Source organism: Lactuca virosa, chromosome 4 (genome assembly GCF_052849685.1).
Source record: "Lactuca virosa cultivar CGN04683 chromosome 4, Lactuca_virosa_CGN04683_v6, whole genome shotgun sequence".
Classification (NCBI taxonomy): domain Eukaryota; kingdom Viridiplantae; phylum Streptophyta; class Magnoliopsida; order Asterales; family Asteraceae; genus Lactuca; species Lactuca virosa.
The window spans coordinates 54151362-54165461 of record NC_136429.1 but is presented as its reverse complement, the minus strand read 5'-3'; the positions used below and the strand labels follow the sequence as shown (position 1 = coordinate 54165461).

Sequence of the window (14100 nt, the reverse complement as noted above, 5' to 3'; positions counted from 1 at the left end):
GTTGAAGCAGTCACCTTGTGCATGGTTTGGAAGGTTCTCAGCTTTTATGAAGAAGATCGGATACAAACAGAGTGATGCCGACCATACATTGTTCATTAAAAATGTGAACAAGAAAATCACAGCTCTTATAGTATATGTTGATGATATGGTGGTAACCGGAAACGATAATGTTGAAATAAATAAACTCCAAGACCTACTTGCTACAGAATTTGAGCTGAAAGACTTAGGCCCACTAAAGTATTTCTTAGGTATTGAAGTGTCGAGGTCAAGGAGGGGAATTACCATGTGTTAACGAAAATATATCTTAGACTTACTAGCTGAAACAGGAATGCTGGATTGCAAACCCATAGACACTCCAATCGAAACAAATCACAGGTTGTCTATACTCCCGGATCAAGTACCAACTAATAGGGAGAGGTATCAGAAACTCGTTGGAAAACTCATATATTTGTCACATACTAGGCCGGATATTGCTTATGCAGTAAGTGTTGTGAGTAGATTCATGCATGCACCAAGTGAAGAACATATGGCAGCGGTATACCGAATTCTGAGATATTTGAAAGCTACACCTGGAAAATGACTCTTTTTTGGGAGGAAACAAGATCATAGCATAAAAGGATACACAGATGCGGATTGGGCTGGTGACCGTACAGATGGTAAATCAACTTCTGGGTATTTTACCTTTGTTGGTGGAAATTTAGTCACTTGGAGGAGTAAAAAACAAAAGGTGGTTTCTAGGTCGAGTGCAGAAGTGGAGTATAGGGGAATGGTGCATGGCGTGTGTGAATTATTATGGATAAAACGAATCTTGCGAGGTATTGGCGTATATGTAACTAGTCCTATTAAACTATATTGTGATAATGAGTCGGCTGTGAAGATAACTAACAACCCGGTCCAGCACGATAGGACTAAACATGTAGAAATTGACAGACACTTCATTAAAGATCATCTTGAACGGAAGACTATAGAATTGCCACATGTAAGTTCTGAAGATCAACTGGCGGACATGCTAACAAAGGCGGTATGTGGGAGAGTGTTTGAATGCTCTCTTGACAAGCTGGGAATGTTGGATATACATTCTCCACCTTGAGGGGGAGTGTTGACGAGAACGTTAAGTAACAGAAAAGGATTGGAGATAGGAAGGAAAGTATTGTAAACTGTATAAAGTCCTAGTTTTTAGGCTAATTTCTTGCAATTCTGTTGTATTTCCCTTGTATATATTGTATACGCCTGTGAATGAATAATATACTGATTCCTTCATCATCAAATCTCTTATTCGAATCTGATCCATAATTCTGCAGTAACAACCAAGTAAACATCAATGTTAATTGAGTGGGTTGGAGATAGAAAGCAACCAAATGACCTTTTTACCCTTCACATCAACAGTAAATCCAGGGTAAGAACTATATTGCATTCCTTTGGTTTTAAGCAACTCTTCTAATCGAATTTTCTTTTATGGCTATTGCTTCCATATCCATATGTGTCGATGGTGGTGATTCAGGTGGTAAAGGTGTTTTAGCCTCACCCTGGACATAAGCAAATCTTGATAAATGAATTGAAAGGGCCCTAAATGATGGATTTTAACATATATAATAGATATAGCCGTACATACTAGAATATGATCAAACATGAGAATTCATATGATAGGGGTAATTTGAAATCCAACCAATAAGAATTTAACACAAACCTCAGGTGTGACTGCATAGGTTACCTATACTAGGTCAAGTCCAAATACTCCAGCCTCCATTGCAGGAAGAAAATTTAATCCATAGGCATTTGTGACCTCCAAGAACTATCATATGGTAAGAGTGGCTGTTCTGCTTGAAAGTACCTGCATGTGGACATTATGAGCCAGTAAGAAGCCTGCCATTATCTCGTAGATGTTCCGTGGCTGTTACAATATCGAACTTGCAATAAGATTCAATTAGTTATGGAAATGGTAGAAGAGTTGATTTTGATAGGGTGTTGCTAATAAGACACCATTTAGACACCTTATTGACACTTTTATAAAAAGTCAACCAATAATTAACTGCTTATAATCAGTTTTTCCGGAAAACAATGCAATTTCAGCCAATAAAAATATTTAAAAAATTAATTAGGATGTCCATATTGCAATATGGGGTGTCTTTTTAACCAACCACTTTTGATAACTCCAGCAAAAGTGTGAATATTTAATTTCTTTATTTTTTACTGCAAGTAGAATGTTTTTATAAAAAATCAAATTTATAAATTAAATGGTAAATCATAAAGGAATAATAAAAAATATTGTTTGAGGGTAATATAGTTATTTTGCACAGTTAGTCAGTTACTTAGATGCAAAATCAAAACAACAAGTTTCAGTAGAAATTAACCTAGTCAGCTTTAGAAATATAACTGCTTTTTCTTAATAAAATAAATAAAGTAGTATTTTTTTTCATATAAAAATATAAAAATGTAGTGTTATTTTAGGAAAAAAAATCAGTAAAATATAAAGAGAAAATCAGAAAACGAAGCTACGTGGTTTTTTCGTCTTTTCGTAAAACCCTGATTAGTATTTGAATTAGGGATGAGCAAAAGGCCCGAACCGGACCCGACCCGGGAACCGGCTTCGGCCAAAATCAAGAACCGAACCGGCCCGGTGGTTCTACCGGTTCCCGGTTCCTACCGGTTCTTGTCGTGTCTTCAAATGTTGGAACCGGTCCTTGAAAAATAGCATCATACGGTTCCGGTTTTTGCGGGTTCTATCGGTTCCGGTTATATCGGTTCCCGTTCCTACCGGTTCCCGGTTCCAAAAATCTACAAAAATAACGTCCCGGTCCCGGCCCGACCGGTTCCATCGGGTTCCGGTTCCGGTGCCGGTTCCGGTTCCGGCCGGTTCCCGGTCCCCATATGCTCATCCCTAATTTGAATTAGGGCTTTTGAGCTTTGGGCGCTTCACTTCCACCACCGCCATTGGATCCTTCTTAAACTAATTAGACGAATTTATATAAGCGATTCCACTTCCTTAATGGATTTTGATTTTCATCTTTTGCAGGTTTGCATACGCTTAAACTAGAATATGTTACTCTCAAACGATCTGCATTTTAGAATTTTCTTATTGAAAGTGGCTAATTGAAAAGGACGTGAAGTACCAAATAATTTTATGAAAAATCTTTAAATTGTTGATTCAAACGCAAACAATTCCAGTTTCTCGATATAGTTTCAAATTCTAAACTATAATTGTTCGACATTTGTCTATTTTTACTTCAATCTGTTCATCTTTGTAGGCGAGACTTCTTCATTAACAGGTTTGCACCATGGAACCCTAAATTAAGTTTAAATAGGAGTACGTTATTGAACAACGGTTTACTTACAAATGATATACACCTTTCACACCTTTATTTTTGCGATCAAAATCTCAGGAATTGAAGAGGCTAAAAAATGAGTTCAAGAAGTGCGAATGTGGATAGGCTCAGCCTTTTGCCAGATGTGCTTCTTGCACACATACTCTCTTCAATGCCTACAAAATCAGCAGTGGGAACAAGCATCTTATCCAAAAGATGGAGATCCTGCTGGACATTGGTCCATAGCTTTGACTTCCATTACATTGAACACATCCCTGATTCTGATAGGTTTTTGAGTTTTGTAGATCGGGTGCTGAAGCTTTGTAAAACATCCCAAATTAAATTATTCCGGTTACACTGTTTTGAATCTTTGATTGGAAACAAAAACGTACCAAAGTGGATTAATGAAGCAGTTAAGCTAAACGTATGTGAGCTTGACATACAAGTTATCATACGTGAGTTGCCACTTAGTCTGTTTACTTGCAAGACACTCACCACATTAAGATTAGCCATTGGTGGTTGTGATTCAGATGTTCTGAATGTTCCATCTATTCCATCTGGAGTCACACTTCCTTGTTTGAAAACCCTTGACATCCGTGTGTTTAATGAACCTTTTGTCAATGTATGCAAACTCATTTATGCATGCCCAATACTTGAAACTTTAAGTTTATCTCTAGAAAAATGAAGATGGCGTGAAGACAACCAAGAGTATAATTTCAATATTCCTACTTTGAAGCGATTTGAACTAAGAACACCACGAAGCATGTCAGATATCAGCAAAGTTGTCTTGAATGTCCCTAATCTTGAATACCTCATTCTTGGTGGGTTCTTGTGTTCAGTTTTTGTGATGGAGGATTTGATGTCTCTCGTTGATGCAACTGTTTCATATTCTGAAGTGGAATATAAGCATTTGATGATTGAGCGTTTAAAGGGATTAAGTGGAGTTAAATCGCTTTCATGGTCCACTTCAACTATTGGTGTAAGATCCCCCTTTTAAAAACTTCAGTGTATCACTTTTTCTTTTGTCAACATATTTCAGTTAAGAGCATTATTGGTTAGTAATTATTTACCATTTAGATGATTCTTATTTTCATGTATTGAACACTAGTTTTGCCTTTGGTTGAAGGTCCCATTGGATTTCCCCTTGCCCAAATTTCCCTATTTGAAGCGCTTGGAGTTTAAGAGGTTTTCATGTTTTGGATGGTTTTTAATGTTTGAAGTTCTTCAGCGCTCGTGTGAGCTGGAACATTTATGTATTGAAGAGGTAATTAGCCTGTTTTTTTAAGCTTTGACATGTTTTAATTTATTCTGTGCTTTTCTAATTTTTTTTACATGCATAACATTTGGTTATGTGTCTTGTGATAAAACAAAAGCCGGAAGAATTTTGCTGGAAGGAGCCACAGTCAGTTCCCACATGTATGCTTTTGAAGCTTAGAAGCATGAAATTTATAAGTTTCAAGAGGCGAGAGTGTGATATAAAGTTAGTTCATAGAATACTTGTTGGCGAATGCAAAGGTTTTGAAAACCCTTACCATCACATCAGAAATATGGCCCCCTGTGGATGAAATGCGGTTGTGTGAACAGTTTATGAAGTTTCCAAGTGCTTCTGGTTGTTGTGAGATCCAGTTTGTTAGGAAGTGGTCTCATTTCTACAATAAATTAGCTTGACACCTTTGATGGAAATGAATTTCATTAAGAGTAAGTTTATTATTTTGGCCCTGTGGTATATGATTTTGAGTCAAAGTTATATGATTTTGTTGCAATTATTGTCTTTGTGGTTTCATTTTGATATTTTTATTATTCGTGATCAATCTAAGGCCCAAAATTTAAATGTCATTCACACTTGACGAAAAGGTGATTAACATCTTCACTTTGTAAACTGAAACACAAACATAAAACGAAATCCCTATGGATTCCCCTACTATCCAAGTTGACTCTAGTAAGAATTTGATCTTTTAACACCCTCCAAGTGCAAATAATAACCTTTTAGGCACAAAACAATTTCATCTAGTTTTATCATTTCGTTACTCGTGAGAGAGCATAACTTCATAAATATGATGTCTAGTGGCACTAAGAGAGAAACTTTCGACACCACCCAAAACCCTCAAGAATCTCACATATGTCACAAGAATATCAATCAACCCATTCATTTGTGTTTCATCGGCTCCATCCCCAACCAGAAAATTAAAACCAACATGATGTTGCTGAGCTTGACCGCTAAAAGATTGCACGGACGAAGCTCCCGTCTTTAAAGGTTTTTATGTCGCTCTAAGGTTGTAAGCTTCAACGTACAACCTCAAGATTTGATGCAGAATATCCTTTGTTCCAACAGTTATGGAAGAAGCGAAAAATGCAAAGCTGACTACTCGTAAAACAAAAGAACCGGAAATTTGTTGTTTCAAAATTGCACAGGGAGCGAGAGGAGAACAGGGAGAGATCGAATGATCTAGGGTGAAGAATACGGCTCCAGGAGAGCTTATAGAAACCCTAGAAAGCTGCCAAAAAACTAGGACCGGTGACAACGGCTACCCTATCACAATATGCCAAGTGTCATCCGTGTATGTTGAATCATGACTTTTTCCTTGATCGAATTTCGACACCACCTCATGAGAGAGAGAGATTGGGGGGGGGGGACTATTTTTGTATGATTACTGTAAATGTAAACAAATGGAAAAACAAATAAATAAGGAAAACTAGTCGCTTCAAACCCTTTAAATTTTTTAAGGGACCACAGTCACAAAAAATAATTCAAATTTGATCCATTAGTCTAAGTCCAAAGTTGTTTGGAATGAAACCACAAAAAAATGACAACCGGACTATTTTTGCAATTTTCTCTAGAATAAATAGTCAATTTAGAACAATATAACAAAATGAAAGACAATTTAACCAACATCCCAAGCACGTGTTATATGATTTCTGTTTAATTCTAACATCAATTGAATGGACATGGATTGTAATTTTGACCCTTCCGTTTTCGAGATTTTCCTATGAGCAATAAAAAAAAATTAAACTTCGAGGAATTATCCCCGATTTTAACCGGAAAGTGGAATAAAAAGAGGTTCAAAAGCCTCCGTAGCAATGCATGTATTTGCTGCACATGAGCATGGCTAACCTTGCAGTGTTATAAATGAAACTAGTTACGTGTAGAATTAAGCCATTTCCCAACAAAATGAATCTGACAAAACCTAGAAGTCCTTGGAAACGTCAACAAGCGTGCACACAACCGCATTTCATCCCTCATGAGCAAGCTTTCACATGTGATTGTTAGATTCTTCAAAACCTCTGCATTCCCCAACATGTATTCTATGAACCTTAAATCACAATTACGCCCCTTACATCTTGTAATTTTCAAGGTTATAAGGTTTGTAAGCATCCAAGGTGGAACTGACTGCGGCTCAATCCAGCAAGATCCTTCCGGCTTTTGTTTTATCACAAAACCAGATAGAGAACTAAATGTTATGCGTGGAAAAATAACTAAGCATCGAATAAGACATGTCAAAGCATAGAAAAAAGTACAATTACCTCTTGAAAACTTAAATGCTGCAACTGGGAAGAGCTATCAAGATGTTGAAAGACTAGCAACCATGGGGAACCAAAAGTACCCTTCAATTCCAAGTGCTTCAAATTGGGAAATTTAGGCAGAGGCGACCTCAATACGACCTTCAATATCAACAAAAGGAGAAACTAGTGATTAATGAATGAAAACAAGAATCATTCTAAGAGTAAAGCACTACTAACAAATAGTAACTTAAAAAGTTGAACATGGCATGCTCTTAATTAAAAATTTAAAAGATCATGTACGAAAAAGGATAAACTAATCCACCGAAACTTTTTAAAGGTGTCTTACATCAAGAAATGGAATGGACCATGAAATTAATTTAGCTCCACTTATTCCTTTTAGAAGCTCAGTAGCATTCAGATGATTAAATCTTACTTCAGCACGAGAAAAACTAACAGTTGCCTCAACCAAAGATGACAAATCTTCTATCACAAAAAGTGCCACAAATCCCCACTAACACCAAGGTATTCAAGATTAGGGACATTCAAAACAACTTTGTAGATAGATCTGTAGCCACTTGTTGTTAGTTTCAGTCTCTTTAAAGTAGGAATGTTGAAGTTGCAGTCTTCTTCTTTATCGTTATAAACATTTATTTCCAGAGATAAACTTTCAAGCATTGGGCAACCATTGATGAGTCTGAATGCGTTGACAGAAGCTTTACCATTAACAATGATGTCAAGGGTTTTTAGACTAGGAAGCATGACGAGAGATGGAAAAATAATATCTTGCCAAACATTATTCGACCCAATTATTTTTAGTTTTGTGAGAGTTTTGCAAGTGAACAGGCTGAGAGGCAGATCAAACTGCGGAACATTTACTTCAAGCTCACACACGTTTAACTTAACTGCTTTGTCGATCCACTTTGACACGCTTGACTTCGGCATCACATAACTGAAAAATCGTAACCGGAATAATTTAACTTGGGAAGTTTTGCAGAGCTCCAATGTCCGATCCACAAATTTCAAACACCAATCCAAATCAGAGATGCGTTGAAAATCGTTAAAGTCAAGGTTTGTGACCATCATCCAAATTTGCTTCCATCTTTTGGATAACATGCAACTTCGCACAGCAAATTTTGTAGGCATTAAAGAGAGTATATGTGAAAGAACCTCATCAGGCAAACAGCTAAGCCTGTCTTCATTCTTACTCCTGAAACTCATTTTTCAGACCTCTTCACTTCCTAATGAATTAAACAACACAAATTTCAGAATACTCTAAAGACCTCGTCACATTTAATATCAAATTAAATACGTATTTCACCGCAAATCCAACAATCCAAATGGCTGTTTTAAAGTTCTTGGTAATTACAAACATACTGTATTAAAATAGGCAAAAATCCATATTAATTTTAAGGAAAAAGAAAGTGTGAAAGTAAAACGTCGTTGATAAACAAACTCAAAATATGGTAGGAATATACATATCAAGACAAACAAGGAAGCACGAACTGAATGTACAACGCACTAAACATTGACTAAGAACGCGAAACGAACATTAACTACGAATAATCCAGATGCAAAAACATTAGACACTTTAAGAATGCATGACTGATGCAAAACAGAGAAGAAAAATGCTTACGGCGAGTGAGGCGATAGATGGTAACTCGGTGGTGGCAGACGGCGACTGGGGGTATTTTCAGACGGTGCTCGGTGACAGAACGGGTCGATGGGATATATATTAATTTTAGGTAATATTTATAGGGTAATTCCAAAGACACGAATAAATATCTATATACACGAATAATTATTGCAAAACAGTCTTCCATCAATCAAATCTCAAATCTCAAATCTCATGTATATAAATCCCATGGTATTTTAATTTTCAAAGAGGGTCATCATGCTTTTATTTATCTTTTAAAATTTACCTTTTGTTTTTCAAAATTTTATTTTAAACCTTTTACTTAATATGTTTTCAAATTTTGTCCTCATACTTTTATTTATCTTTCAAAATTTTCCTTTTAAAGAATTGCATAAAAACATAATCAAATCAAATGTTGTCCTCATACTTTTGTTTTACAAGGAAACCGAGTCAATAATCTTATATATTTAATTACATGTAAAACAATAAATTTAATATAGATTTACATGGTTTGTTAAAATTATTTTTTTTATGTAATTATTGTTAACCGATAATCTCATGATTGTTCCTATTGATAGCAATAAGGTTCACCGTGGCCAATAACCAAACCAAACCGTCCAATACGCATCTCTATTAAAAATATATAATTAGAAAATATGTATTGTTTTCTATATACATTACAAAAAATTTTCGATTTAGATACGGAAAAATTTCATAGCAAAAACATGAAATTCCGTAGCTAAAGCCAAATAACTATGGAATTTGTGACGTAAATTTTCAATTAGACTCCGTATATGTTTGCTAAATTAAAAAAAACAATTTTTTTTATTTATAGAGATCTTAATAATTATAAACAACAAAACATAAACTTGATTTTATTAATTATCAGATATTATAACTGTAGAATTGTTACAATTACTGTGTGTTGCAAATGAAGAAATGTATGAATTCAGGCGAGCAGCATAAACAGTTTCCCATCCAGCAGATCGTAATGATCTGTTGTGACGCCAAAGTGGCAAAATAGTAGGTATTGGATATGCTCCATGTAAATCAACCTTCACATAATGATCACCTCTAACAAGAGCAACAACAACAACTCTATGAGTTGAGATGTCTTGGGGACCAAGCCATAGTGGAAAACATGTTGCTGGACTATCTTTGCTTAGAAAAATAACTATTACACTATACTTGTTAGCAATGAGAAAGCTAGTGACCGGCATAATCAACCAACGATCTTTTGGTGCGAAATGTGATCCATTGAAATTCAATGAGTGATGTATGGTGTTTAAATCGTAATAAAAAATCTGTGCGTACTCAGCTGGGTGTGCTAACAACTCATTTTGTAAATCTAAGCGGATTTGACGCCAATTATCTTCACTATAACCGAGACACGTAGCTATTCCATCTCCCCTCACATTTTGTATGTTTGTGACATATGGATGAAATTCATACGGAATTTCATTCATAAGTGGATCTGAATTATACATTACTTGTTCTTGGTTGAAGTACGAGTTATGCATCGATTGTTCCTAATTAAAAGTTAAGTTGAACATTGGAGGTTCTCGGAACTAGTACGTACTGTGCCTATCCGGTTCCTGGTTTAGATCAAACAAATTAGACCGCATATAATCAGGCGTATAAGTAGAAATGCTGCGTCGAGATGGATATTGAGTTGGTGGCGCTTGAGTCGGTTGATCTTGAGGTGGTGGATCTTGAGTTGGTGGGTCCTGGTTTAAATCGATATGGGTTTTCTTGAAAAGTTTCTTCTTTAAGGAGGGGCACCCACGAGTATTTTTGTGAGTAGCAGGTTCAGAAACTGAAGTTGTTGACGGCGTGATTAAGTTTAGTAACTTCCTTGCTAAACTTAACTTAACAGGTCTTGATTGTTTTTCGTAATGAGCATTAAACATATTTACCTCAACTGCACAACCCAAATTGTCATCTTCTAACGATTTGCATTCTAATAAATCAAGTTTCTTCCAAAACTTATCGACTGAATGAAGCGGTACATAATGACATTTTCTAACAAATATAGCTTGTTCATGCGCACATGGCAGCCCATAACTTGTACGTACTTGACATCCACAATTTTCATAAACAAATCCAAATTCTTTGGACCGCTCATATTCTTTGAAAATGATATCAAGTGCATAAATTGAAACGAAACGACACAATGGTTTTAGATGTGGTATTTCGTAGTACCGATGTACAATAAAAATTTTGTTATGCGCAAGACTCGCTTTTATACCTGTGTATTGTGACTCAACAACATCAACAATACGCTTCAATGATTTGGCGATATCTGATCGCAATGTTTCGACATATCTTTTTAACTTGGCATGTTGACTTTCAGCTCTATTAGTTGTGTGGTTGCCAAAGTTAACAAACTTATCGGTCCATGCAGACACAAACTTTTCTTTGTGTGGTGTCAACCATGTTTTGTTTAGATAAGAAAATGCATCTGAAATACATAAACAAATTTCAGTTGATGTAATGAATTATAACATATTATAATGTATATTTAAAAATACCTGGATAATTGTTCGTAATTTTTTCAACTTGTGCCAAATTCTTGTTGTATGCTTCCTTTGTTTCAAAGTTAACCAACCTCGTCAATGACGTATAAAGAACATCCCAACATGATTTGCATTTCTTCATGATATTGTTATTTATATGACATCTGCAAAGTAATCCTTTAGCATCTGGAAATATAATAGCATATGCGTTCATGAGAGCCATTTCTCTATCGGTCACAATAACACGCGGCAACATACATCCTTCCATTACCGATTTTAGACAGTCTAAAGCCCAAACATAGTTGGACTGTTTTTCTTCATGCATGTACACAAATGCAATGGAAAATGTCATATTTGTTGGAGTTACACCAACAATCTCCAATAGAGGCATCCCGTACTTGTTTGTCTTATATGTTGCATCCATTAACAAGACATGTGGAAATGCACGCCATATTTCTAATGATCTTGGATGAGCAAAGAATAAATCTTCTAACTTATTTGTCAAAACATTTGCACGACTATAATAAACATATCCATTTTGATCTAGAAATTCCATAACACCTTGCATTTGAGTTTTACCTTCTCTCTCCCTACGTCGAAGTTTTTCGTCTGCATTGTAGATAGTTTTGAGAGTAGATACATTTTTTGGATTTAGGTTTTTTAGTGCAGATAATATATCTTTTGGTTTGACATTTTTTTTTCTACAAATCTTCCACTACTCGACATTCATATTCAGTTAGCCGTCGTGGATAAGGATGACCTTCCAAATATAATGACGGCTCATGGTTATGAAATTCACATATCATTTTTTATCTTCCAAGAATTTTCTACTGACGAATATTTACCCTGTAGGCTAAATGGACAATTAATTTTTTTTGTCCCTGTTTTTTTAGAGATTTTTGTACTTTTGTATGTACCTCCACGGTCACATTGAAATACAACATTAAAGTTACGTTTCGAATTTTTTATGACGATGACATAACCTAAAGTATTTGCCATATTTTGCACCCAATCCATCAATTCTTGACGAGAATTGAACACCTGGCAATTATATTATTATCAGTAGCTAACAAATCCACTCGATGCTAACATTACTGTAACAACATACTAATGAATTTATACCTTATCTGTTTTGAATGGTGATGTGTCATCGAAGAAATAACGACTTTCATTCAAACTTTCATTTTCATCTGCTTCATTTGTGTCCATTGGATGAATATCCGTTTCGAATGGCGATGTGTCGTCGAAAAAATAGTTACTTTCATTGAAGCTATTATTTTCATCTACTTCATTTGTCTCCATTGGATGAATATCATCTCTCTAAACATAACAAAGAGAAAAACATACATTTAATAATAATAATAATAATAATAATAATAATAATAATAATAATAATAAGAAAGGTTAAGTACAAATACCTCATATATGTGTCACCCATCCATTCTTCCCAACTTGTTATTTAATAAAATCTATATTTATAACAAGTATCGTATGTTTGCTTTTAAGGAAAGTTACTTTCAAAATAACATTGCAAGTCACTTTCAGTTTAACATATAAGAAAATCTATATATAGAAAGAAATTGTAACCAAATTTTCATTTTTATCCCTTCTATTTTTGTTAATGTTTCATAGTTTATATTTCTTATTTAACAAATTAATTTTTTTCTATTAATATTTAATAATATTCATTATTACTCTTCTTGTAAATGTATTAATGAGATCATTTTAATTATACAACTTTTATGAATAAATAATATGTTTCTATTTGTTAGTTTTCAAAATTAATAAAGTTTTAAGGGTTTAAGATTTAAATTGATAAAATCTAGGGTCTTTTTTAAAACTACAACGTAAACTGAGGGTATAAAATTATAATATTACATTTTATCGATAGAATGATTGACACATATATTAATACACATATCAATTACACGATTTTATTCGTGTATATAGGAGCACCCAATATATATATATATATATATATATATATATATATATATATATATATATATATATATATATATATATCCCGAATATAATGTTATTTTAATTTTCAAATGTTGTCCTCATGCTTTTATTTATCTTTCAAAATTTACCTTTTGTTTTTCAAAATTTTATTTTAAACCTTTTACTTAATATGTTCCAATTATGGTGAACTAAAAGGATATGGCGAGTTTGCGGATTATGATAAGTTGGATATATCCGTCCTAGAGAGTGATTCTAACGGAGAAGAATTTGATGATGAACCTAAACTTATTTATTCAGATAACATGTTTCATGGTATGCCCCCATTACCTTCGTGTCCTGTAAACGATGATGTGAACATTCCATCTCAGAGGCTGGATATAAATGAAGAGATTAAGGTTCTAGACATTTTTTATGACAAAGAGTTGCTCAAGCTTGCAATTGGAAGACAATGCATGGAACAAGGTAAGCAGTATAAGACTACCAGATCGAGCAAAGAGAGGTTCGAGGTGGTTTGTTTGGTAGAAAATTGTTCTTGGATGGTTATGGCAAGGGGAATCAAATTGACTACTGCTTTCCAAGTCACAAAAGTTGTTGACCAACACACTTGTTGTGCAACAAACTTGAAGTCTAATCATCGACACTTGTACATCGTAGGTTTAGTATGAAACCTACAGGTTTATATATTTTTTTTCGATTTTTTTCAAAAAGAATTTAACCACATATACAAAACCTACTCCTAATCACAAACACGGTAAAATTTTGATGAAAAGTAGACAAACCTGGTTGTTCTTCGGGTGCTCCATTGAGACAAAAAAGTAGTCAAACCAAAGAAAACAATAGGAAAAATGACCTAATCTGAAAAAAATTTCATTATATACTTTGGGCTAATGAGCCACGAAAAAGTAAACGGGTCCGTGAAACAGTAGCCTATTAGCACGAAACACTACTTTAAGGCATAAAATAATAGTCAACAACGTTGACCGTAGTCAACCAAAAGTTGACTATGTTTTTAAGGGCTATTTTTGGCTAAGTATTATTTTTTTTGGCTATTTTTTGATAAATAATTAACAAAATTGCTAGATTTGTATTTTCCCATTTTATTTATAGCTTTCTTTTTTATTTATATACATATTAAAAAAAACGAAATGCCGATGGATTTCCCATGTTAGAAAAAAACACTAAT

The 14100-nt window shown here is 34.4% G+C and overlaps 1 protein-coding gene and 1 pseudogene across 2 annotated transcripts; one reads left to right on the top strand and one right to left on the bottom strand.

The window, feature by feature from the left end:
- Positions 1–2933: 2933 nt before the first annotated feature.
- Positions 2934–5054, top strand: LOC145104458 (F-box protein At4g22280-like). The gene is made up of 5 exons (XM_079041702.1): positions 2934–3984; positions 4039–4281; positions 4342–4356; positions 4429–4566; positions 4788–5054. Exons 1-5 carry the CDS (start codon positions 3400–3402, stop codon positions 4968–4970), a joined length of 1164 nt encoding a protein of 387 aa, XP_078897828.1. The 5' UTR covers positions 2934–3399; the 3' UTR covers positions 4971–5054.
- Positions 5055–6307: 1253 nt separating this feature from the next.
- On the bottom strand, positions 6308–8511 carry LOC145104247 (F-box/FBD/LRR-repeat protein At4g26340-like; annotated as a pseudogene). Its single transcript, XR_013707036.1, has 4 exons — positions 8437–8511; positions 7150–8041; positions 6825–6962; positions 6308–6720 (listed from the first exon to the last, which is right to left on the bottom strand). The product of XR_013707036.1 is annotated as an F-box/FBD/LRR-repeat protein At4g26340-like (transcript).
- Positions 8512–14100: the final 5589 nt, after the last annotated feature.